Below are 26,834 nucleotides of genomic sequence, written 5' to 3'. Positions count from 1 at the left end.
CTTTGGACCTCTTAGGAATTGAAGTTCAACATTTGTCCTTTGTAACATCCATGCAACCGACCCAGACATGATGCTGCCTATTAGGTGACACATCTCTTCCCTCAGACCTCAGACACTTATGGGTCTCTGGCTATAAATTCCTAAGCAAGATATCTACCCCAAATTCAGGCACAAACACAAATGAAACCAAAAAACCCACCCTTCATCTCCTCCTCTTGAGGCTTATCAGTAAGGAGACGTTGACTCTTCCGAAGTTAAAAACATACAGGTAACTTGGAGGCGGTGACATCCAGGACCCATGAACCGTTATCTGACTTTAGACTATTCTCGTCAGGTATCAGTAATATTTACTGCTGAGAAGGCATTCAGGAACGTCCCCATCCCCCAAGTGAAATATAACTTTTATGCTGCATCTCTGTTTTCTGTTCTATGTCCTACACATCTATAATTTTCTCTTTCAACATTTTTCTCTCTTTCTGGTAAAACTGTTCAAATTTATCTTTATCATTATCAGTCCATTTCTGCATGATCACTTCCACTCTTTGCTGCTTTCAAAACAGATTTCCACTTGGCTTTTGTGCTTGGCATCCTCTTAGTTGTTCTGTTTCATGAACTTACCTTTCGTTCTTGTCTTGATGTGTTTTGCCCTCTCAGTCTATGCATTTAGGCTCCTATTTCATTAAAAACCTTGATTGTGTCCTACTCACTATACCGAACAATTTCCTCTTGGCTCTGGTGTTGAGTCACTTTTCAGTGCAATGCTCTTCCCTGAGTCTGCAGCAGGACTTCCCCTTCCCTTGTTCCTAGAGTTTTTCTTTCCAGTTCTCCTGTGGGTTTCTTTTTTCTGGTTTACCTATTTGTGAATGGGATAAGCTCTATGCAAACCCAAGCTTTGCCACCACACTCACTTTTGGGTTGCCCTTGGTTCTATCCATTAGTTAAGTCATCTCAGATACAGTGTTGGAAGTGCAAATTTGCCAAATTCCCAATGCCTCAAGGATTTGCAATATTAAGAGGGAATCTCCTCTTACCCTCACTGCATATTTCCCTGATGCTCTGAACAAATGAAGTGGTTAAAAATTGCAATCCAGAGGCCAGCCCAGTGGTGTAGTGGTTAAGTTCACGTGCTCTGCTTCAGTGGCCTGGGGTTCATGGGTTCAGATCCTAGGCATGGACATTCACACCGCTCATCAAGCCATGCTGTGGTGGCGTCCCATGTACAAAACAGAGGAAGATTGGCACAGATGTTATCTCAGGGCCAATCTTCCTCACCAAAAAAATAATAAATTGCAATCTACTGTGTATACTTATATACCACCACCAGGCTTCTTCCTGTCTCTACTCACACAAATGGCACTCAGCTTTTGTGTTTTATAGCTCCTGAAGAGAAATGAGCCACTGCCAGTCACCACTTCCTTTTCTTCAGTTGTGTATTTTGGAAATGAAAGTTTCTTAATAGAAGTGGAAAACTCGGCCTTGGGGCAGCTGAGGTGGAGAGCGGGCCAAGGGATACACAGCAGCTCTCGGTGGTAAAGGGGACCTTGTGTTTCTAACTGAGATGCAGACAGTGCGGCAGAGCCTGAGGATTGTTACATCAGATTTTCTGCTGAAAAGTCATCTGGTTTTCAGGACATTACATAGGCAGGCCACCAAATGTGTTTATCTCTACAGTGTCACCGACCCAGCACTTAGTAGCAGTTCCTTGTCATTCCAACACCAGTTGGACTGTCAGTCCGAATTTTCATGGTAGTGGGAGTTTTCGGGTGCTCTGTATCTTCATCAAATTCCTTCATCCCTGCACAGATATATTCAGTAGAACTAGTCAATAATCAGCCTAAATTCCAGAATGAATACTAGTTCCCTTCCTGCCTGTGGTAGGGAGAATAATGGCCCCCGAAGATGTCCACATCCTAGTTCCTAGAACCTTTGAATATGTTATGGTACACGGCAAAGCATGATTAAAGTTGCTAACTGGCTGACTTTAAGATAGGAAGATTATCCTGGGTTATCTGGGTGGGTCCAGTGCCATAACAAAGGTGTATAAGAGGGAGGCAGAAGAGGAGGTCAGACCGTGCCACAGAAGAAGAATTTGACCCACTATTGCTGCCTTTGAAGCTGGAGGAGGGCAGCCAAGAGCCAAGGAATGCAGGCAGCCTGTAGGAGGCAGAAAAAGCAAGGAAACAGACCTCCTAGAGCCCCTAGATGGAACACAGCCCTGCCCTCACCTTGATTTTAGACTTCTCACCTCTGGAACTGTAAGAGAGTAAACTTGTATTGTTTTAAGCCACTAAACTTTGGTAGTTTGTTACAGCAGCCATAGAGAACTAAGACATTGCAGAATGAAAGCGGTTTTCTCCTGGCATTTCTCAGAGGTCAGATCTACGCACACGGCTGGTCCTGTTCCTTCCAGGAGCACTACTGCAAAGTCGGTTCATTACCGTCTTCATTTGTTCTGCATCACCGTGCTGAGGCTCATTAACGCCCCGTCACTGGGTGCTCGGTGCATAAGTAGAAGTGTGTTAAGAATCAATCACTCTGACCTTTATTCCTTGTTGCTGTTTTGTCATTTGTGGGCTGCTTGGCTTGTCACGAGAATTACTCTCCAGCTGCCTAGTGTGGGGGATGCAGTTACCAGCCCCCAAATATTTCAGACATACACCAATGGCAATTTCAACAGACATTTTCTTTTCCACCCTGTCAACCTGGAATTGTTCCATTGGCAACTAATGAAATACCAGTGAGAAAAAAGAATTGACAAGGCATTGCTGTTGACAAAGGGGTTAACCTTTGAGGAAGATAAAAAAAAGAGATGCCCTTTAGGAAAAAAGAACTGCGGAAGTGCATCTTCCCTTCTCTTTAACTCTTTAGTCTATTGTCCTCATCCAGAAATCAAACCTTCTTCAGAGTTTTTTAAAGGAAAGCAGATTCAGCATTTTTAAGGATCCATTTGTATTCTGTAGCAGACAGCTTTTTGGTTTGTTCCCCTTCTGAAAACTTATGAAGAAACAATACTGCAACATTTGTCAATACCAAAAAGTGGTAAGTGTATCCTTCCACGAGAAGACACACCAGGCATAAATAATGTGGATAGAATCAAAGAACTTTGGGAGGGTTTTCCACCATGCCCTCTCACCTCCTTGTCTTAGTCCTTCCTCTTCTGGTGGCCCCCAAGTCTAAGCCCTGGACCCTTTGTTGTTGCTTTCTGTCGCTCTTCTCCCTGGCTTACAGGAAACTGCCCAATAGTTTCAAAATTATCTTTTCCGTTAACTCCCGTTCCTTCCTTTCCCCAATCTCAACTAGCATCTTTGAGAAAGGCTGTCTCCTTAGAGAGTTCGTGCACGAGTGTTGGTAAGTGCTAACACCTGGATGAGTGGCCTGTCCCAGAGGACTTGTTTTCCAAATCTTTTCAGAGACATAATCAACCTGGATAATGAAGGTTTAAAATTAAAGCTTAACTCTTCATGGCTGGAATTCAGTCAGTGTGCATGTCCTCAGGGGAGGTGATTTGGGTCACTGGAAGCTTTCTTTGTGCCCCCAAATCACATCATCTGCACCACTACTCAAAATTCTGCCCCTGCTTCCGCCCTCATAGATGAGACAGATTCCATAGATATTATACATCATAATTACAGATGGTAACATTTATAGTATGTCTCATAGTTCCCAACAAGGAAAGATTACTTTGTGTGATCCTCACCATTAAGCCTGCACAGTCGAGAATTCCATCATCTCCATGCTCTATATCAGAGGTCAACAAACTTTTTCTGTAAAGGGCCAGAGAGCAAATATTTTGTGAGCCATATGGTCTCTGTTGCAACTACTCAACTCCGCCATTGCAGCGTGAAAGCAGCCAGAGGCAGGACATAAACAAACGGGCAAAGCTGTGTGCAACAAACTTTGTTTCTAAAAACAGGCACTGGGCTGGATTTGCCAATCCCCACTCTAAATGAAGAAAACATGATTCAGAGAATTCGAGGGACCTACCTTAGAACACACACAGATATGGAGCGAACCAACCCAGGACCTAAACCCAGTTCTCTCTGGCTCCAAATCCAGTGCTCGTTCACCGCGCCGCACTGTGTTGGTGTCTGGGCTTCAGCACTTGGTAGAGTCAGGACTTTGGATCAAATCACCCACACTCTCCATCCTTCCCCCCTTATCCTCACGCACTTTTGTGAGGCAGCAGCTGGGGCTGCGGTACCGTCATTTTCACCCTGAGGCCATGGAAACACAATGAAAGTAATCAATCCACAGGACTAAGCCGGGCACCCTTGACGCTATTAGCTCTCCCTAAAGAGGCTTGTCAGCCACAGACAGCATAATTAGTGAAACTTGCATTGCATATTCGGTGAGATTCATCCTTTCCTTCACATTATTGAGGGCACATTATTGAGCCCTCCCTCCAGCACAGAATGGGGACGAGGCATCCTGGACACACCTCCCTGAGCATCCTCCTTCTAGTTCACAAGCAGAACCAGACTGCACACCAGCATCACGGTGAAGGTTTGCAGGGCTCGAAGCTTTGGGAATCTGTGTTCCTGGGCTGTGCTGGAGCCATCCGTTCCCAGCTGGGCGCTGTGAGCACCTTCTCTCTCGTTACCTCTCATCCCGAGCGCCTTCCCAGGAAGCTGGAGCACTGAGTGCCGGTCAGGTGTGAGGACATGTTTGGGCCACAGCTGGACTGGACGGGGCAGAGCCTTCGCTTCACTCCCCTCTTCTCCCATATGTCCTCCAGGGAACCTTCTCTGTCAGCCCGAGGTCCTTCTGCCCGCCTGCAATAGGAGGCAGAGCTGTCCAAGCGGCCCAGGTAGGCTCTCTTTGGCTACTTCGTATCCAAAGCTATTAATATATTATAGTGACAGCCTTGCTTTGCTTGTTTTCCACACTCACCTCTCAGGAGAACCTCATTGAGAAGTCCGTGTCATTTTGGCCAAGGACAGCATTTAGGGGTTCTTAGCATCTCTGAAAAATTGTCTTCTCGAGCATACCCCAGTCTAACCAAGCCTTCCTCAACATCTGGCGTAGTACCCAACATCTTTTTCCTTAAAAGAATCCCCTAAATCCAACTCATGACGTTCCTTCACCGTCCTGGAAACAGGAGCAGGAGGAAGATTGAGATCACGCTGAAGCACAACCCCAAACACAGCTTCCAGCAAACATGAGGGCTGGAATCTCACCTTCTCAAGGCATCCCCGATGGTTGCCTTTGCACCTTACTCCACTTGAAACATCTTTCGACCCCTCCCTAATTACATTGACTTATTTCATGGTACATCTTGTATACAGGGCTTTAGATGATAGATAGCAATTTGTTAATATCTTGTCACTGAGACGCAGGGACTGGAACCGTGGCCAGTGGCACGCAGCCATATCCTCTCTCCTCAATTGATTGTCATCATTCTTGCAAGATGGCCAAACCTCTCTAAACAGGGCAATCAATACGGTGCATTCAGCTGTAATTGTGGCTTAACTCCCTGTTCTTTGAAAAGTTAAGCCCTGTGATTTGTCTATAATTGGGCTTTCCAAAAAGTCATCCCTGCCTGCTCAAGGGGGAAATTAAGCAGCCAGACTGCCTGACTGTTCGCAGCCTGCTCCCTCCCTCCTCAGCGATTGACCTCCCTGAGTCACGTTGTCGCTCCCCAAACCTCTCATCTCTGGATCCCTGTTTGGATCTTGACAAGCAAGGCCAGCGGTTGATGGCAAAGCAGATAAACTAGAACATCTGAGCTTGGGAGTGGCCTCCATCCTCCATAATCTCCCACAGCACCCTCGGCAATGGCTTTCCTGGGTTTCTTGTCTGAAATGTGTTCAGCTCATCGGTTCAAACCCTGAGCTAACACGCTGCCTCAGAAAGGCGAAGTCAAAACAAGCTGGAGATGTGCTCTTCCTGCGGGTGGGCTGTCTGCATTCAGGACACACGTGACCATATACTCTAGCTGGTTTCTCCCACCATGCTTAATTTGTCTTCAACTAGCTAAGGACAAGAAGAATGAATCAAAGGCCCTCTGGGCTGCTTTAGAATAAGACAGGCCTGCTTGAGGTAGAGTAAAACAAGGACCATCCCACTGCCTTTCCACAGGGCCTGAAATATTACAACAGCATTGGCAATAACTAGAGTAGGAATCGCAGGCATTTACTGAGCATGTACTATGGGCCAGGTGTCTGTATGCATTATCTCATTCGATCCTCACCACAACCTGAGTATGTAGGGGGAGCAGAGAGGCACCATGGTGCAGTAGGGAAGTGCACAGACTGTGCAACCAGCTGATGGGGTATTGTATGGGTTTCCTAGGGTGCCGTAACCCAGGACCATAGACTGGGCAGCTTAAACAACAGAAATTCATGTCTCGAAGTTCTGGAGGCTAGTTGTCTAAGATCAAGGTGTCAGCAGGCTTGGTTTCTTCTGAGGGTCATGAGGGAAGGATCTGTTCCAGGCCCTTCTCCTGGGCTTAAGAGATGGTGTAGCTTCACCTTGTATCTTCACAGCACTCCCTCTGTGCGCCTCTGGCCAAACTTCCTCTTCTTATTAGGACCCCAGCCATATCGGATTAGGGCCCACCCTAAGGACCTCTTTTTAGCTTAATGATCTCTTTAAAGACACTATCTTCAAACAGGGTCACATTCTGAAGTACTGGAGGCTTAGAAGGTCCACATGTGAATGTTCAGGGGAATAGGATTCAGCTCCTAACAGGTCGGGAGCACAGCTCTGCTCTGAGCTACCTGCGTGGCTCTTATCCAGCCACGTACCTCTTGACGCCTTCATTCCTAACCCCCTGTGAGGTTGCTGTAAAAAAATAACTGAGAAGATGTACCAAAAGTGCATAAAGTACCACCTGTCACACAGTCAGCCCTCAACAAACATTAGTCCATATGAGGTCTCATCCCCATTTTACAGCTGAGCAAACTGAGGCTTAAATAGGTTCAGTAGCTCCCTCGAGATCTCACAGCCAGTGACCAATAGGTACACCAAGGCCTGTAACATGTCTCTGCCTGTCCCAAAGACCAAACTCTCATCCATAATGCCACACTGCCTCCTTTTCCACAACATTTTATACTAAATAGAAGTCAATCTTGTGCCTAAATAGTAGTAAATATATATCATCCTTTCCATGAGAGAAACCCAACTCAATCTATTTCAGTTCTCCCCAGCAGCTCAAAGCTTGAAAGGAAAGCCCCCCAGCGTGCCTCTGGCATCTCAAGAGAGGAAGAACAGATTCTCTCCGGGTTGGTAGCCCACGTCTGTGAGCACACACCAGAAAGGACGTGGTCCTCTCCCCTTCCCAGGAGAGCAGCACTGGGGAGGACGACCAGGCAGGGGGCCAGATGGGCCTTCGGACGTCAGCTTTAATCCTGAGTGCTATGTGGACGCATCTTCAAGCCCACCCACGGGTGTTCTAGTTAACACGCTGGGCACTATGCTTCTTGGAATAGCTATTTTTGTTCTGTTTTAACCTATCAGGAAAAAAGTCCTAAGCCCATAGTAAGTGCTAGGTAATTTACTGTGCAAATGAAGAGGTTTTTAATAAATAGAAGATCCATGTTCTTTAGAAACTTTGCTATTTGCTTGCTACTCCTCCCACTGCCCACCCCCAGCCCGCCATCCCCCCACCCCCACCAGCTCGCGCTAGGCGAACATGGGAGATGTGACTTTAATGAGTAAATGGAATGTATTTTCTTATGGATCTGAGTTTGGTCTCTACCAGAGCGAGCCCTCTGGAAGTTGTCTGATGTCGATGCTCTGTGTCCCTCTCGCTCATCTCTAGTTTAATTTGATTTCAGTTTCTTCCCCGTGTTGTGTCAGAATGGGGACAAGAGAGAAGCGGGAGGAGCAGAGGAGCCCCCAGCACTGTTTCTCAGCCCCAGCTGCTTACGAATCACCGGAAAGCTTTAAGAAACACTGAGCCTTCTTATGTGGAAGATAAGCAAACCCCTAGATACGGAGAACAGGCTGGTGGCCACCAGAGGGGAAGGGGGTGGGGGAGGGCCAAGGGGTAAAGGGGCCCATATATATGGTGACTGATGGAAACTAGACTTTTGGTGGTGAACACGATGCAGTCTATACAGAAGCCGAAATATAATGACTTACACCTGAAATTTATCCAATGTTATAAACCAATGTGACCTTAATAAAATAATAAAATTTTAAAAAAAGAAAGAAAAAAAACACTGAGGCCAGGGCCCACCCCCAGTGACTCATTTTGCAATCTCCCCCGGCGATTGTGCTGTGGGCCGGGCTTGGGAACCCCTGCCTCACTGGATCCATCACAGAACCAAAGGAGACAGATGTTGGAGCTTGGCTCCTCCCGAAGTTCTCAGGCCAAGATGCACAGCACACTCAACTGGGACCTCTTAAAAGTACACGCTGCTGAGCTGCACCCCAGCCCCGCAGGAGCAGGACAGCCTCATTAGGGTATCTGAGATCCGTAGTCTTTTTTTATTTTAAAGATTTTATTTTTTCCTTTTTCTCCCCAAAGCCCCTCCGGTACATAGTTGTATATTCTTTGTTGTGGGTCCTTCTAGTTGTGGTATGTGGGACGCTGCCTCAGCGTGGTTTGATGAGCAGTGCCATGTCCACACCCAGGATTCGAACCAACGAAACACTGGGCTGCCTGCAGCAGAGCACGCGAACTTAACCACTCGGCCATGGGGCCAGCCCCATGAGATCCGTAGTTTTTTAAAGTTCCCCCCACTCTCACAAATTGTTTGTGAGCATGAGATTTGGTGCAAACTTTCTGGAGGGCATTTGGCAATAATTGCCCAATGCAAATTTAAAATCACTGAGTCCTCAACCCAGCAATCCTACTGTTTATCATTTATCCTAATGACAGACTTGAAAAACATCACCAGTGTGTGTGTGAAGATATTCAGGGCAGCATTGAGTGGAACTACACAATAACCACAAAATATGCAGCCAACCAGTACTCTTCAATAGGTGACAAGATAATTAAATTTGCTTTAACCACATGATGAAATAATATGCATCTGTTAAAGAGAATGAGAAAGTTTTCCTTAAGGACAATTTCTGTTAACATGACCCTTCTGTAGTAAATTTAAAAGAGATACTATCAGACATTATATCTGTATTACAATAGATAATATCTGTATTATGTATATATAATATATGCACTATACATAAATCTGCTAGTTATATATTTATATATCTATATGTAGATATTAAGCATGTGGATATTACATGTCAATATTTTAAATATGTGTATACATGTAAAACTCTCTTTTAAATTTACTTCATTGTATTAGTTTCCTATGTCTACCATAGCAAATGACCACCAACTTGGTGATTTCAAACAACTTCTACTGTCCCCCTCACGGTTCTGGAGGCCGGAAGTCCAAAATCAGCGTGTCTGCAGGGCTGCGCACCCCAGGGGCTGGGGGAGACCCCTCTCTTTCCTCCTCCAGATCCTGTTGGCTGTTGGCTGCATCGCTCCAGTCTCTGCCCCCGTCTTCACATGGCCTTCTCCTCCTCTCTGTGTGTCCCTTAGAAGGACGCTTGTCATTGGACATGTGTCATTGGATTTAGGGACCACCCAGATAATCCAGAATGATCTCATCTCAAGATCCTTAACTTAATCCCATCTGCAAAGACCCTTTTTCCAAATAAAGTCACTTTCGCAGGTCCCAGGGACTAGGATGTGGACATATAATTGGGGGACATATGTATGTTGTGGACATACATTTTAGGGGGAATATTTGACCCACTACACTATAAAAGTATCATGCTAAACATATCGTTTATTAAAAAACTCCTTCTTTCTCTATATATATGTATTAGTGCATACTTAGAAACATTTTCTGGAAAAACTCACAGGAAGTTATTCAAAGTGGTTTCCTTTGAGGAAGAGCTATTTGGGAGCAGGGATGGGGAGAGGAGAATAAAATGTTCCCTTTGCATTATATAACTTTCCGTACTGCTTTAATTTTCTACCCATGACACGTGTTACCTTATTTTTTCTTTTTTTAATGTCAACAGGGATTTTCGAGAGGTGGAGGAGGAATTATGTTTTTTCTTTCCTACATCCCTGTTCTAAAATAACAGGTTTTAGTTAATTAAAGCAGCAGCTCACCCAGGTGCTTCTGATAGCCAGCCCAATTAAAGAATAAGTGAGCCAGTCTGACCCTGTCCTTCCAGAGAGAGAGACCGGAGGACGATGGCAGGGCAGGCCCGGGAGGGTGCCGGCTGAGGCAGTGGGCACCTCCCCGCCATCGTCTTGGAGAGACACCTTCAGCACGGTGACGGCCATGAGTCCTCACATCTGCAGATCTCTTTACCAAGTGAGGATTCTACCTGGCTCCTCCCCACAACTCTGACTGGTGGAGCAGCCCTTTCACATAGGAAGAAAACGGGCCTCCAAGACAGTGTCAACATTGGGGCAGACTGGAATCACCTGGAGGGTTCGAGAAAATGCAGATCCTGGCCCCACCCCCAAGAGTCTGATAGGTCCGGGTGTGGCCTGGGTGTGGCAGCGTTAGAGCTCCCAGGGGATCTGATGTGCATTCCAGGAGGACAGCTGACCAGAGGACTGACAAAGGGAACTGACATTTGTGGACACCTACTATGTGCCAGGCACTGTGCTGGGTGTGTCACAGCAATTGACATTATTCGTTCCTTGAAACAGCCCTCAGAAGTAGTTAGTATTCCCATTTTAGGGATAAGGAAACAGAGTCTCAGAAAGGTCCCTATTATGCTCAAAGACACAGAGTGGCAGGGACGGGTGCAGGTTGCAGTCCCACCTCTGTGGCGCCACAACCAGAGCTCCTGACTCCCCACCCAGGGCTCTTTCTACCGAACCTCATTGGTTCCATGGGTGACTCTCTCCCAGTTCACCTACTAGGGGTTCCAGTCCTGGGGTGGGGCAAACTGAGAGAAGGTGTACTTTGATTAACTACTCAAAAGTTTGCCATCAGAAAATCTGGAAAAGCAAAAACTATTATGCGTTAGCAATTCTAAAACGCACGTTTCTTTGCATGCCCTTTTCAACTGCTCTCAGCAAATGACAAGAGTGACAGAATTTTTATTGCCTAGGCCAGTGCCTCAGAATGTGCAGAATATGTATTGGCAGCCTGGAGGAAAATCCTGGAGACAATAGCGGAGCACTGTTTCACGAGAAATGCTGATCACCAACGTGCTTGATGGCACAGAGGACAATATTGTGTGAGGAGAACAGACACGGACAGCTCTCAGTTACACTCCATATGTGAAGGACTTTAGGAACATCCCAACCAATTTGTTCTTACTAACATTTTCCCTTCTTTTGTTTGTTTTCAAAAGTTGTATATGGTAGAGGAAATCTTTGCCAAATGAAATTATAAGAGTACTTTACATACAAAATTAAGTTTACAAATTAAAAATAGAAATACCATATGATCCAGCTATCCCACTACTGGGTATTTATCCCAAGAACATGAAATCAACAATACAAAGAGACTTACGCACCCCTCTGTTCATTGCAGCATTATTCACAATAGCCAAGATGTGGAAGCAACCTAAGTGCCCATCAACTGATGAATGGATAAAGAACATGTGGTGTATAAATACAATGGAATACCACTCAGCCATAAAAAAAGACAAAACTGTCCCATTTGCAACAACATGGATAGTCCCTGAGGGTATTATGTTAAGTGAAATAAGCCTGACAGAGAAAGACAAACATCGTATAATTTCACTCATATGTGGAAGATAAATAAACACGTGGGTAAAGAGAGCAGATTAGAGGTTACCAGAGGGGAAGGGGGTGGGGGTGGGCGAAAGGGGTGAAGGGGCACATGTGTATGGTGACGGATAAAAACTAGACTATTGGTGGTGAGCACAATGCCATCTATACGGAAACTGATATATAATAACGTACACCTGAAATTACACAATGTTATAAACCAATATGATCTCCATAAAATAATTTTTAAAAAAAACAGAAACAAAATAAAGTTTACAAATGAGAAGGAATCATTGTGACATGGTTTAGTTTGTAGTGGTTGTATTAGTTTCCATAACAAAGTACCAAAACCTGGCAGGCTTAACCCCACAGAAGTCTATTCGCTCACGGGTCTGGAGGCCAGATGTCAGAAATCGAGGCGTGGGCAGGGCCACGCTCCCTCTGAAATCTCTGGGAATGGGTCTTTCCTTGCCTCTCCCGGCTTCTTGTAACCCAGGCGTTCCCTGGCTCGTATGAGCATAACTCGCATCTCTGCCTCCTCCCCCTTCACGTGGCTTCACTCTGTGTGTCTGTGCGTCTTTCTTTGGTGTTCTCTCTGTGTGTCTCTCTGTCTTCTTATGAGGACACCAGCCATATTGGATTAGGGGCCCACTCTACTGTAGTATGCCCTCATCTTAACTAATTACGTCTGCAATGACCCTGTTGACACAAGTAATCAATAATCATTCTGTAGTAGAGAGTTTTATTCAAGTCAAACTGAAGACTATAGCCCAGGAGTGCAAAGTGTTCTGAAGCCGAGTGTTTTTCAGCACAGTCATATACCATTTCAGAAGCACGACAGAGGTACATTCTTTCAAGGCTTCAAGGAGATATTTTGTTCCAGATCAGCAGGTACACAGAGAGTCAACATGGCCTTGGCGCTATGGGAAGGGAGGCATTCAGTTGTATCTTTAAAGAGTGCTGGTGTCAAAGGAGGAGAGGCGTGAATTTTTTTATCTTCAAAGAGTTCATTCTTTACCATTAAAGCAGGTGTGCAATGCATGTTTGTCAGGCTGCTCTGGTTAAAATAAAATTCAGGCCAAATCAGGTTCAAACCAGAATGACTTCCCCATATACTTGAAAATTAAAATTTCTTATACCAACCCTATTCCCAAATGGGGTCACATTCTGAGGTACTGGAGGTTAGGACTTCAGTAAACCCCCTTTAGAGGGACACAATTCACCCCATAAGAGTGGTAAATAAAATAATTTTTGATAGTACAGAAAATAATAGTGTGACACAATCAATGGCATGATAGATTCATAAACTTCAGTCTTTTCAGGAACATGTCAGTTTTGTGTTTTATGTTTCTTTTCTTGTGTCCACTTCAAGCCAAGATGCTCCTCACACCCTTTAGAGGCAGGTTTCCCATTTTGCTCCCTTTCTCTGGGCCCCTCCCTGCCCAGCACAGTAAATGCTAATTAGCAGCTGTTTAATTATCAGCCTAATGGGGAAGGGATCCGGGCCCCGATCCTTAGAGAGTTACATCCATGGTTAAGCTGTCCCAGATACAGCAAGGTTAACTGTGTTCCATGATTAGGGAGAGGCAGTGTGGCTTGGTGGAAAGTTCACAGCATTTAGAATTGGTCAACCTGAGTGACTCTGCCATGTTCTCAACTGTCAGACAATGGCCCCTAAGTCTCTCTTTCCTCAGCTGTAACCATAGCCACTCTACAGTTTTGTTGAGAAGATTAAATGTAGTAAAACACCTCATTTACGTACCTCGTAAAATAGCATGCAGTGTGCAGGGATCACATCTGCCTCGTCCTGGTATGTACATTGTAGACGCACAACAACATTTGTTGACTGAAAAATTCTTACTTGAAGAAAGAACCTGGAAGAGGGAAGGAAGCGGGTAGAGTTGCTCGGGTATAATTTGTACTGTGCACAGGTGCCAAATTAAGGTTAAAAGATGAACCAGAATTGTAGAATATCCATCTGTTCATTATTAGAAAACAACACCCAGTAACAAACACTTCTGCTTTCTTATATTTTTTGTTTGTATAAATGTTTAGTTCAATGAACCAACTCGGGGGAGCATTATAAAACTAAATACCGAAGCTAACTCTGCATTCTTTTTTGAGAAGCCAAGAACCTACAGTTAAGCTGTATGCATGTCATTGGTGCCGGATCTAAGTGGTAAGGAAAGGCATTGTATGTGAAAGGTTACAATTCAGAGGAGAAAGGAGAGAGAATAAAAGTGGCCTTTTATAATGTGAGGAAGGAATATAGATGCTAGGACCTAGCACTTCTCTGACATTAAGGGCTTTATCATACACAGAATTGTAACACTGAAATCTTCTCCAGAGGTCTTTAAAAAGAGTTTATAACGTCATCTCTCTGCTCATGGCAATTTCATTTATAATAGAAAACAATCCAAATGGCCAATAAGAAGGAAATCATTGGGTAAATTAGGGTACATTACTCTATGGAATATTTAGGTAGCCATAAACAATTAAAGAGAGATATGTAGCCACATATTACAATTTCTATGGTAGGATACTTAGTGAAGAAAGAATGCACAATTCTATCTACAGTATGATTACTATTACATAAAAATTAGGTTTAAATGCAAATTAGGATAGGACAAGAACTTAGAAAAATAAAAGCAATTGATGGTATCATATGGTATCATTGTGGGGGGGGGACCTGTTCAGTTATTTGTGTGTAACAAGTAAAAGTATGTGTCTTAAAGGTGTTCATCCCTCTTGGAATTGTAAGTGTGATCTTCACTGAGGACACGAAGATAAACTGGCTCAGAAAGCCCTCTGCCGTCTTAGGATTCCTAATTTTCAGTAACACAAGATGCAAAATCACAGACACCTAAGTCATACTTTGGCACCTCTGAGTTGCAAGGAGGGGTGGTGTCCAGAGAATGCAGCATTCCAAAGCATTGCTGGTCTCCATTAAAACCTAATTTATGGAATTAAAAATTAATTTTATGGAAATGAATTTAAACAGTCTTTTCATTAGAATGCACTTGGTCTAATTGAGTTTGGAGTGATATTGTCATAGCCATGCCTGCACCGTTATTTAAAAAGATGAAATCTGATGGGAGTCTTCTTGTTCTTATGCTGCTGGGAAACAACCTACAGATGAGAGTTTTCAACCTTCCATGTGGAGATTGCCCTTGCTTAGCAAAGGAAAGGCGCCATTTCAACGGGGTCATTCATGGCAATGGATCCACTACAACGGGAGTCCCTCACTGGAGGCCAGTCAAGGCTTCCTGTTAGTGAGTAGAGCAGATAAAGGCCTTGCTGTGGCTTCAGAATGGGAAGATGAGATGGCCGAATTCAGGCTCTTTCTTTCCCAAAGTAAAGTGATGCTCTTATTTGAATACTTGCATCCACAGTAAAAGAAAGCTTTTCGGGGCCGACCCCATGGCGAAGTGGTTAAGTTCACACGCCCCGCCTTCGGCGGCCCAGGGTTTCACGGGTTCAGATCCTGGGTACGGACACAGCACCGCTCGTCAGGCCACGTTGAGGCAGCGTCCCACATGCCACAACTGGGAGGACCCACAACTAAAAGTACACAACTATGTACTAGGAGGATTGAGGGAGAAAAAGCAGGGGGGAAAGAAAAAAGAAGATTGGCAACAGTTGTGAGCTCAGGTGGCAATCTTTAAAAGAAAAAAAAGAAAGAAAGCTTTAAGAGGAGCACTTTGCGGCCCATTACAGGTTGAGAATTACATTTACTTCAACATTTTACATGTTCTACATTAACGAATACACCCACGCACGGAGACACATATATAAATGTACATATCTATTCTGTGGCAGCTGTGAGAATATGCCACGCAGACCTCTGACTTCAGGGAGAGCAATTGACCAAGGACCCCAGCTGCTGCTCTCTGAAATCTATCACTGTGTTGGCAACAGGCCACGCTTCCCATGGCTGCTCCAGCCAGTGACTGAGCATGGCAGGGGTACTCAGGCCGGCCTGGCCCTGGGAGACTCAAGGGTCCTCTGACAGCCAGCTCTGGATCCCCCACAGCCTTGCCAAACCTTCCTTGGACTATGGGGCAGTTGAGGACACTTTTGCCCAATCTCGTCACCCTCTTCTTTACAGGGTCAGACTTGCATCACAATTTCTTGCATTTCTCTCCTACTAAAATCCTTGCCCATTTAATCGCATCTTGGCATCTGTTTCTCAGAAGATATATGTATAATACACACGTGTATACATAAGTATACGTGTATGTATATTTGAATCATAATTTATCTCCATTTGATGGACACGAGTTGTGTCCAGATTTTTGCCATTATAAAAATGCCTATCCATTCCGTTTGTCCAATTATTTCGCTATTTGTGGAGGGGATTTGTTTTTAAACTGTGCCACAATGAACATCTCTTGTTGGAATACGTAAGAACCCACAGAGCAAAGGCCACACCTGCCAGCTCTTTTCTACATGCATAGAGTCTCTGGTCGACAAATGAGCGCCAGGCCTTCTGTATCAGTGCAGAGAGAGGAAGTAGGGAACTTCTCTCCCACACTGCTCCTCCACATTCCAGGGCGGTAGCAAGGGGAAGGGTTTCAGCCACATCTGTGGTCTCTTCCTTCTTCCCTTCCTGCCATCGCTCTTGATTTGGATCCTCTTGTCTTCCTCTCGTCCCACATCAGAGTTCTTGAGTGCAAGCAACAGAAATTGATTCCTGATCACTTAAGCGAAAGAGAATTTGTTGGAAAGGTATGGAGAGCTCACCATCTATGGGAGGCCGAAGGATTAGTCTTGGGGGAACCCGAGGGCTGCGCTGTGGGAGCCATCACAAGGATCTTTACGGGGAGAGCCTGGTGAATGAAGCTCTAGACAAATAGCTTCCAAGGCTTCCTTCTGCCCTCACATCACTTTCCCAAGATTCAAATCCTGGGAGATAGATCCCCCGTGGAGGCACCTCTAAGGCAGAGGGAGCCTTCGGGTTCTTTACAGCAGATGGTCCCTCTAATTTCACTCCCACCAGCACAGAACCCAGTGGACTCGAGGTAAACCCGCAAATACACTGGGAAGATTTGGGAAAAGGAGAAATTAACGTTGAGCAGCAAAATATAACAAGAAAAATTAAGTATCCAACACACACCGTTTTATACATTTGCATAGTCCTTGAGTTTGTAGATGTTCAGAGACTGGGATGATAAATGAGTTATTGCCTAAGAGAAAGCAAGTTTCATGACTGGGACAACGTCTGGCCACTGCCAGAAGCCTGCTTGAGCTAATTCAGCTCCCAAGTTTCACTTTCCATCCAAGGAGCTGGGGTTCTGTCTGACTGTCCAAAAATGAAGTGCTGTCGTTGCAAGTGTTGTCATTGCAAGTGTTGTCGTTGCAAGTACGATCCATCAATTTCTCTTCAAAGGTCCCTCAGTTACCTTCTAGAGCTTTGCTATGGACTTGCCGGCTCGCCAGGCAGGTTTTTTTGGTTGGTTGTTTTTGGCTGATTCCCAAATGTGATAGTGCAATACTGTCAACAAATGTACAGACTGGGAAGCCTTCCAGAAAAATGATCTATGCAATTTTCTCTCTCTCTCTCTCTCTCCCTGAATCCACATCAATCTCCTTTCTTTAACAGAAGTGAGTGTCCCATTGCTTTGTTTTAATTCACTTAACAACCCCGACCACCTTATCTCCCTTGAGAGTACTTTTCTCCATCTAATGCTTATTTTAAGGAAACTCACTTGGAGCCACCACCAAGCCCTGTTAGTTCAGTGCAAGCAGAAGTAAATGCTCTTGGAAAATAATCATAAAGCGACGGTGTACATGAGATGAACTTGGTTTCTGCTGAGAAAAAAACTCCTTATGTACAAATGAGATTTGAGTTCATGGAAACGAATTCCAGAAGGGGGGTGTTCAGGTTGATCTTCAGGTAATGTGCCAGTGTTGTCTTTCCAGGTAAAGATGGCCTTGCAACAGGAAGGATTCAACCGAAAAAAGCGAGGGTATAGAGACATCAATGAGATCGACATCAACATGAATGATCCTCTTTTTACAAAGCAATGGTATCTGGTAAGCATCTCTGTATTGTTCCTTATGTTTCTCATCTTGGGACTTCAGATAGAAGATGCGTTTCTATTTCCTCATTATTCTGTGGGATGTCAGCCAGCATCCAACCCAGTGAACCTCTCTGTCTCCTCTGATATGTATTGATTTTCCGTCACCACCCATGCATCTCATTCTCTGATCTGTTTTCTTCTGGAACTGCTAAATAGCCCTGGGTCAAAGCAACTACCAAGAGCCGGTCAGATTCCCCTAGACTCTGAAAAAGCACCCCTGTGTGTGAGTGAAGACTTGCAAAAACATGTAAAAGCGAAGTTAAAGTTTTGGGAAGAGTAATCCAGAGGTCTCAACAGGCAGAGTAATGGGAGGAAATGATGAAACCACAGGCATAGGAGAAAGAATCCAGTGACTTCACAAGGCACAGGCAAGAGAGCTCAGAGACTGAAGTAACAAAAGTAGCATCTATAAGTGCTTCCTAAAATAATGGCAGGAAATCAATTCCATGGGGCTTAATTGCTACGGGATTCAAGGCACAGAAACCCAGTCTGTCTGATGAAGTGAATATTTTCTGGCTTAGCAATAGTCCTTCATGATCCCTTTGGATGGGCTGGGTTATGTTTAGAAGGGGCTCAGTGCCTCCAAACCAACCCGAACTGCAGGGCGTATTGAGGGGAAAAGAGTGACTAATTTATAGATGTGAGTGAAGCTTTACTTCATTTAAGATTAAAAGGTGGGGCCGGCCCAGTGGCGCAGCGGTTAAGTTTGCACATTCTACCTCGGCGGCCCGGGGTTCACCGGTTCGGATCCCTGGTGCCAACATGGCACCACTTGGCATGCCATGCTGTGGTAGGCATCCCACATATGAAGTAGAGGAAGATGGGCATGGATGTTAGCTCAGGGCCAGTCTTCCTCAGCAAAAAGAGGAGAATTGGCAGCAGTTCACTCAGGGCTAATCTTCCTCCAAAAAAAAAAACAAATTAAAAGGTGATAAGCAAGAGAGAAAACTAAATTACAGCCCTGTGGACTGCTGCTTTATAGGAATGCATCACAGCTTCCCTCTTGGGGCTTAAGAGTTGATTATGCCTTATGCCTTTTGGCGTGGAATTCTACAAATCCGATGTGGGTAACTGAATGAGTTCATGTATGTTTGTTCGGGTAGGCTAGATCTCTTACAATAACAAACAACCCCTAAATCACAGTGGTCTAGCAAAATCAAAGCTGGTTTCCACTCATGCTGTATGTCTAACACTTCACAACCCCTCAGGGACACAGGCTCCACCTCAGCTCCATCCAGACCCCTGCTTTCACGAGCTCCTCTACGAGACCAAGGGGCAACTCGCAAGCTGGCTCTTAAAGCTTCTGCTTGGATGTGACAAATGGCACATGAACTCACATTTTATTGGCCAAAACCAGTCACGTGGGCATTCTAACTTCAAAAGGGGTGGAGAGGTGTAATCTTAACACATGTCTGGAAGGAGAAGAGCAGTCCTTTTCATAAAGAGCACTAATGGCATTCATACAATGTTTTAGCAATATGATAACAGCCAACGATCACTGTGGGCTTCTGCCAGGACAAGCTCTGACTTCACCAATTTTTTACAATTCATTTTTGAGAAAATCTGCATAGGATAAAGATGCATAAAAGAGGGTAGTGAACATATATTTATATGGAATTTTTCACTGTTTTTCTTTCTTTTTTGAATTTATTTTAGGGAAGAGGCTTTTTTTTTTTTTTTGCATTAGAGCATGCACTAAAGGCAAGCCAGCTATCTTTAATTCAGTTAAGCAAATGTTTTTAAGCAAGACTTGGTGCGGTGGTACTGAAATTACAAAGGTAAATAGGACATGCTCCCTCTTGCAAAGGATTTGTTATTTAGTGAGGAAATCACATTCAAATAAGAATAATCCAAGACAATATGTGCTAAATTCAAATCTGAGGTCTAGATAGAGAGCTGTGGGAGCAAGCATTTAATTCTAAATCGGGGAGGGTTTCTTGCCATGACAGTGCTAAGGGTTTCTAGTCACAAGAGACGGGGGTATTGAAATCATGTTTGCTTATTTAGGCAACAGGAAACATCAGTTGGGTATATCAAAAAATGGAGGGAGGAGGCTAGAAGAGGTGAGTGGGGAAACCCCCAAAAGTACTGTTTCCCGGAAGAAGTGGCCTTTGAGCTGGCCCTGGAATGGCAGATGGCTGCACAGTTTGTCAAACCAACATTTACACAAATGCTTTACTACCCCAAACTAATAAGATTCTCTGCTTTGGAATTCCTGAACCAGATCAATACCGGGCAAGCTGATGGAACTCCTGGCCTTGATTTGAACGTGGCAGAAGCCTGGGAGCTGGGGTACACAGGGAAGGGTGTCACCATTGGAATTATGGACGATGGTGAGTATTTCAAAGCCTTTACATCATTTGGAAGCAAGTATGTCTTCGCATGCCTTTGGAATAGAAAAGATTCGTTGTTTTGGAGATGCTAATCAGAGGCAGAATAGCCAACTGCTGGGCCCAATCACCATCTATACTATGGCAAAATCCTCACCTTCCTCCAGATTAGGGGGCCTCGAACTTGAGGATGCCCTTAACAAATATTTAGTAAATTAAAAAACTTTAAAAATGGACAAACGAAAGCTGACCATCACTGAACCGTGAATTCTCATTGGGTGAATGCTTATACCTCACCTGGAAACATCTTCTAAACCTGTTTGTATCTACCATCTATTTCTCTAGATCCACACGGTCCAGTGGAGTAGCCACTAGCCATCTGTGGCTATTTACATTTAATTTTAATTGGTTAAAGCTAAATACAATTGAAGATTCAATTCCTCAATCACACTAGCTTCACTGCACATTCTCAAGAGCCACATGCGGCTAACAGTTGATGAGATTCAATGCAGCTCCATTTCCATCATCACAGAAAGTTCTATCAGACAGTGTGGCTCTAGATCCACGAAATAGATTTTTAGCAGAATTGGGATTTGGAGATTTTTTTACTTTATTGCTACTTTCAGAATGAACACTTGTAAAGCAGACTTTAATAACATTTTACTACACACGCCGCCTATGATACGTTATTCTATCCCGTATGCCTGCCAGATAAAGATTTAGCAGAGCTTTATTTTCTGTAGTTCGTGATATGAAAATCAATGAGTTTGATGAATTGCTGTTTTTCTAACTACACATGTCATTGGCTCTGCCAAGATTCTGGAGAATCTCTGCCCTGTTGTCATCTCACTGGAGATGCACTGTCGCTCTTCATCAGCCGTCCGGTCCTCCAGTGGAAGCTCTCCTGAGCAGTCTTGGTCCAATGACATGTAAAGTCTACACAGAGATGAAACAATGGAGCCTTTTCCTTCTGAAGATCTTCAAAGAACACTCTGTGCTCTAAAGCAAGCCTTTGAAGCAGCATTGATGGGGAAACAAGGGAGCCAGCGTGCTTAAAATCGGCCCTGTCTTTGTGTGGGCTCATTAACTATCAACAGGTAAACAGTGCCTCTGTGTTTCCTGATGTGTGAGACATTTTGAAGTGGAGGTGAAAGCTTTCTCCAGTGGCCGAGGGCTTTCACAAGAAGAAAGGAGCTCTGCCTAAGAGTGTGCGTGTGCACGGATGTCAGGAGCTTAGAACTGTTTCTTCCTTCCTAATGCTCTGGTTTAGAAAGCACAGTGGCTGAGGTGGGCTCACCTAGGAGACAGAGGCATCTGGGTTTGGGGGAACCTGCCCCGGCTGTATTGTAGTCATCATTTCACGCAGCATCTGGGGGATCAGAGAAGCACCCTGAAAGTGGCACTGCAGTGGCCAGACAGGCACCGTGCGCTTATGAAACCTCCAACAGCCCCGTGATGTCCACGTCAGCACTCTTCAACTGCAGCCCCCTTGACTGGCCGCTCATAATCCCTTCCAAAGACAGCAAAGGAGAGGACCACTGCTGACTCTGTCCCCCTTTCCTGGCTTGAGAAGCCGAGGCCTTTAGAAAGTCGCAGCGGAATTTCTTGTTTGATGTTATTTCTTGTGCTAATTTGGCGGCCTTTGGGATCCCAGAAAAGCGAACTCTCCACCCCCCAATTAAAACTTCTAACTTCTTCTCTGTTTTGGTCATCTGCTGCTACAGAATGAACCGGCCCACAATTGAGCAGCTTAAAACAATCCCTGTTGTTATTATCTCTCACATTTCTGTGGTTGACCAGGCTCAGCTGGACAGTTCTACTACTGGTCTCTCTGGGGTCTCTCATGCAGTTGGAGTCAGAAGGCAGCTGGGACTGGTGTTAACTGGAGGTCTGCATCAGTGCTGAAATCGCTCAGCCTCCCTCCTGCACCGTGTGGTCCAGGGCCTCTCCTCTTCTTGTGGTCTCTCCTGCAAGGGAGCTGTGTTTCTCACAGATGGCTGGGGGCTCCTAAGAACAGGAGTTCTGAGAGACAAGGAGCAGAAGCTGCCAGTCGTCTTACAGGCTGGACCTGGAATGGGCAAGTGTCACTCTGCCACGTCTTTTGGATACAGTCTCAGGGCCAGTGCAGACTCCAGGGGAGGGGAAATAGATTCCGCCTCCTGGTACAGAGAGAAACAAAGTATTTGTGGCTATCTTTAATTCACCATGTGCTTATTCAGTATGATAACTGAAGAAAAGAAGAATGCCAAGCTATTCTCCAAATCCACTGTTGAATAGTATGATGAGCACATTTGGGATGAGAGCAGCCTCCCACTCAACAAGGACAAGCTCGCCGTGTAATTGGGCATCTCCGCCCCAACACCCAGAAAACGGAAGCAGTGATGGTGAGGCTGGGAGCATCCATGCTGCATTTTCTCTCCTAACAGCTTGGATGTGTGAATGGCCTGGAATGGCCAGATATCTCTCAGCAAGATATCATTGCGAAACAAGGTTAAAGACAGACACTGATGCTGACCATGGAACCAAACAGCAAAAATAAATCTAACATTTCATAATCATTGGCTCTCTATATTTTGGCCTGTATGGCTAATATTTGATTATCTGCATGTGAAAGGTTTAATTTGTAGACAGCACGGTTTAATAGCTGCTCACCCCTCTCTGGTTGCCCAGTGCAAAACTCAGCCATCATTCCCTCTGCTGGATCCCAAGACATGATGGATACTCAATAAATATCTGCTGGCTTCACTTAGGTGCAACTTAATGTCGTTTCCATACACTACACATCACTGAGAGATGTTCAACACATCACGGTTAGCTGTTGCCCAGAGAGGCAGAAAGCATTTCTTAGGGATCTGCTCTGACATCTCGGGCAGATGACATCAAGAACCCCACTTAATGACGACACTTCATCCCTTTTGTTGTAATGGACTTGTTTGGTGTTGGGAACTTGACCCGGGAAATGAGATGTAACCAAATAAGCCTTGGGGATGGACAGGAGTCACCCAGCCCAGGCGTGATTCAGGGCAGGTGGCTGGCGACCATGTCAAAGATGGTCAGGGAAGGCACGGACAAAGCCTTTGGCTATCAGATGAAGCCAAGGAAGCAAGAGTGAAGGCCAGTGAGACAGGGTCAAAGAGAGCTTCAAGCTGAAATAACTGTAAAAACTAGCATTTATTGTGTATTTGCTATGTGCTAGGCACCACTTAGCATTTTTGAAACATTCACAATTATTCTCTAAGGTCAGTGTTATCATTACCCATATCTTGCAGATGAAGAAACTGAGCCTAAGTGAGGCAAGAAACTGCCCGGCCCCATGGCCCAGTGTTTAAGTTCGTGCGCTGTGCTTTGGTAGCCCCAGGTTTTGCCCATTCAGATCCTGGGTGCAGACCTACACACCACTCATCAAGCCATGCTGTGGTGGCATCCCACATAGAAAAACTAGAATGACCTACAACTAGGATATACAACTATGTACTGGGGCTTCGGGAAGGAAAAAAAAAAGAGGAAGATTAGCAACGGATGTTAGCTCAGGGCCAATCTCTTCACCAAAAAAAAAAAGAAAAAAAGAAACTGCCTAAAGTCTCACAATTAATCCTAACCACCATCTTCAGTGCTAGAAACCTGCCCCTCGGCTCTGCCTCCATGGTGGGACTTTGTGAATGGGGCATTATCCTTGTAAGTGGAGGTCCAAGCTCAAGGACCAGACCGTTGCCCCCATCATTCCAAAAGATTTAAAACTCTGTATCACATAGAAAAGTAAGGTTTTCTCTCCTAACTTAGGCCTCACAGGCCTCAGAAGGTCCAGCAGGACACCTGTTCTGATTATTATTGCTGTGTAACAAATGACTCCAACACTTAGCAGCTTAGAGTCACTGTTCATTTCACTCAGGATTTTGCCATACTAATTCAGGAGGAGTCTGTCAGGCAGTTCTCACTCGAGGTCTCCCATGCAGCTGAGGTCAGATGTTGGCCAGGCTGCGGTCATCTGAAGGTTTAACTGGGCTGGATGCCAGCCAGGGGGTGGCAGTTGATGCTGGCTGCTGCCAGAGGTCACCTGAGGTGGCCAAACAGAACACCTACACTTGGGCTTCTTACATGGTAGCTGGCTTCCTCCAGAGCAAGTGTGCAAAAGCAACAGGTGGAAGTTGCCGGATCTTTTCTGACCTAGCCTGAGAAGTTATGCAAAGGCATTCCACTACATCCTATTGGTAGAAGCAGTCACACCCCACTCAGATTTAAGAGGAGAGAATAGGCCTACCTCCAAAGAGGGGTATGGCATTGTCACATTGTAGAAGACCATATGGGATGGGAGATTTGAACCACCATCTTTGAAAAATACAATTTGTCTATTGAGGCCTATTCCTCATCAACATATAAGTCCTTGGGGGGTGGTGCAAGGGGCTAACTCTCTGGGGACAATGGAAGGAGCGGGGCTTAGGACCAGAGTCTAGAGATGTTATGCATCTCAAGTGAACTATTAACATTCTAACTGGAGTCATGTACGTGGAACTCCTTGCTAATTCCCTGAAGTCTCCAGAACTATCTGGGCTTCTTGAGAATTTGGACTATTGTGGATTAGACTTTCAAACAAATGACAGAATACTAATGGCTTGTGAACAAAAATATAAGCAAATATTTGTCATTTGTATACCACATCGCATTGTGATTGGCTGGTGATGATCCCTTTGCAGGCTGTGAGCTATAGACTGTTGCTCAGCTCAGTTCTGTGTCCGAATCATCTGTGTTTTTCCAGGACCCAACTGTGCCTGGCATTCATTGCTGAAAAGAAATGAATGCATGAAAGATAAGAATGAACACATTACTAATACAAGAATTGAAAGATAAATAAGCTGATTCAGAAGATGTACTCAGCCCCTTCCATCTCAAAAGATAATCAAATATACAAAAACTTTAAAATGCTATTTAATTACCAGGTTATTATTTTCATGCTTTAGTTCGTTACTCTTTTTCCTGAATCATGCCTGTCATCCTTCACAATTCCGTCAGCGATCTTTTCGTTCTCAGACCAAAGTCTGTGTCTGTTCTAACCTCACACTTAGTCTTCCCCTTAACCTAATTAAAGATCCTTTATTTTAATTAAGCTAAATTTATCTTATTTTAATTCTAATTTCCTTCTGGTCTCAAATTATCTCTTTGCTTCAATATTTTCCCTTCACAGAGAAGAGACTACTATTTCTCAGAAAATTTCTCTCCTAAACATCTTGTGCTCTCAGAACACGGAGTCATGTTTTAAACATTAACTCCTTGTTAGAAAAAAACATTCTCTGTGTGTGTGTGTCTTTTTAAACTTATCTATATGTTACAAAGTTTTTAGCTCAACAATGAGCTCACAAAATTTAACCAATTTCAACAAATATAAACAATTTAATTTCAACACAACATTCTAAAAACCAAGTCGATTTTTGAAAAATGTTTCTGCTCTTCTGCATTATCCACATAACTCTAGCGATGTGACAGATGATAGCCCTGATGAGGATGGTAAGAAATATAATTTATCAAGTGTTTGCTACAAGCTGAACACTTTCAGTGAGTTGGCTCTAATCTTGAAAATTTCCTTGCAAGGTAAATAATATTCCCATTTCAAAGATGAGGAAACCGAGGGTCAGAGAGATTATGTCACTTGGCCAAAGCCACACAGATATTACAGTGTCTCAGCCTAGAATAGACCTGGATCTGTTGGTCTCGTAGCCTGTGCTCGTCCTCAACCCCACCCCGCAGGCTGTGTCGACCAGCTCCGAATCAGGGTCCAGAACAAGGGCCGCAGCCTTTGAAAACATTCGTCTCTAAATCTTCTGGCGGCCCCGTCCTTCTGCTGTCGTTGGGAGGGTGGGAGGAGGAGGATGCTGGCGTGGAGGAAGTGCCTGGCTGTATTCTCCCAAGCTCTCGAAAGTGGCCGTGATAACAGTGAATGCTTCACATGTCAAAATATCACCAGCAAAATGTAACATGCATTCTATAGAACAGGGACTCTCAGTCCAGAAATTACTGGTATCACCAGAAAAAACAAAGAAAAATTTCCTTTTCGAAATGTACGGCCCGATACTAGTTCCTTTTTGCAGGGCAAAGCTGTAACTGCGGCCTGGCCTCAGTAGGCACGCAGGGAAGATGCCAGCTACGAGGCGGACTTAATGATACTTCCAGCTTTTAAATATTGCAACCCAGTAGAGTTATTAAATGCCCCTGGGCTAAGCACACCGCACTGTTCTCACCCCTCCCTGCCCCGGGTGGGAAGAAACCATGCACAGAGAGGCCAAGCACCTTGACTGAAGTCGTGCAGCCAGAGTGCGGCATGGTTGGGATTCAAACTCCAGTCTTTGACTTCAAAACCTACGCTGGTAACCGTCAACGCCAGGCAGCGCAGAAACCCAGTTCTCGGAGGGCTGGATGCGCAGGTGTAACTGCCACGAGGATTATGTGGTTCTGCAGACCTGGATGAGAGCTTTTCAACTAGCCCTTGAAGTCCCATGGTGCTTTCTGAGGGCCACATGTCTGACGGAACCCCTCAGTGCTCACAGACCTTAATTCTTTTATTGCGATGGCTACTGGGCAATGAGACAGGCCACATCCAGGAGACAGCTCAGGACTCCTGCCGGGGGGACCTGGGTCTCAGGCTTCCTGGAGAAACAAGCATCAACTTCCACCCAGACACCTCGCAGGAAACCGTTCGCCCTTTGCCTAATTGCTTTTCTCGCTGAGCTGTATTCCTCTGATTATTTCCATGCCAGACAATGC

General features: G+C 44.8%; 1 protein-coding gene across 1 annotated transcript in view; it reads left to right on the top strand.

Moving 5' to 3' along the window:
* Positions 1-26,834, top strand: part of PCSK2 (proprotein convertase subtilisin/kexin type 2) — a 262,151-nt gene that overhangs the window by 121,918 nt on the left and 113,399 nt on the right. The window contains exons 3-4 of the mRNA XM_001491591.7: positions 17,591-17,704; positions 19,976-20,084. Of these exons, the coding sequence (XP_001491641.2) occupies positions 17,591-17,704; positions 19,976-20,084 (223 nt within the window). The remainder of the gene's footprint in view (positions 1-17,590; positions 17,705-19,975; positions 20,085-26,834) is intronic.

This window comes from Equus caballus, chromosome 22 (genome assembly GCF_041296265.1).
Source record: "Equus caballus isolate H_3958 breed thoroughbred chromosome 22, TB-T2T, whole genome shotgun sequence".
In the NCBI taxonomy this organism is placed as follows: Eukaryota; Metazoa; Chordata; class Mammalia; order Perissodactyla; family Equidae; genus Equus; species Equus caballus.
This window is presented reverse-complemented; position numbering and strand designations above follow the sequence as displayed.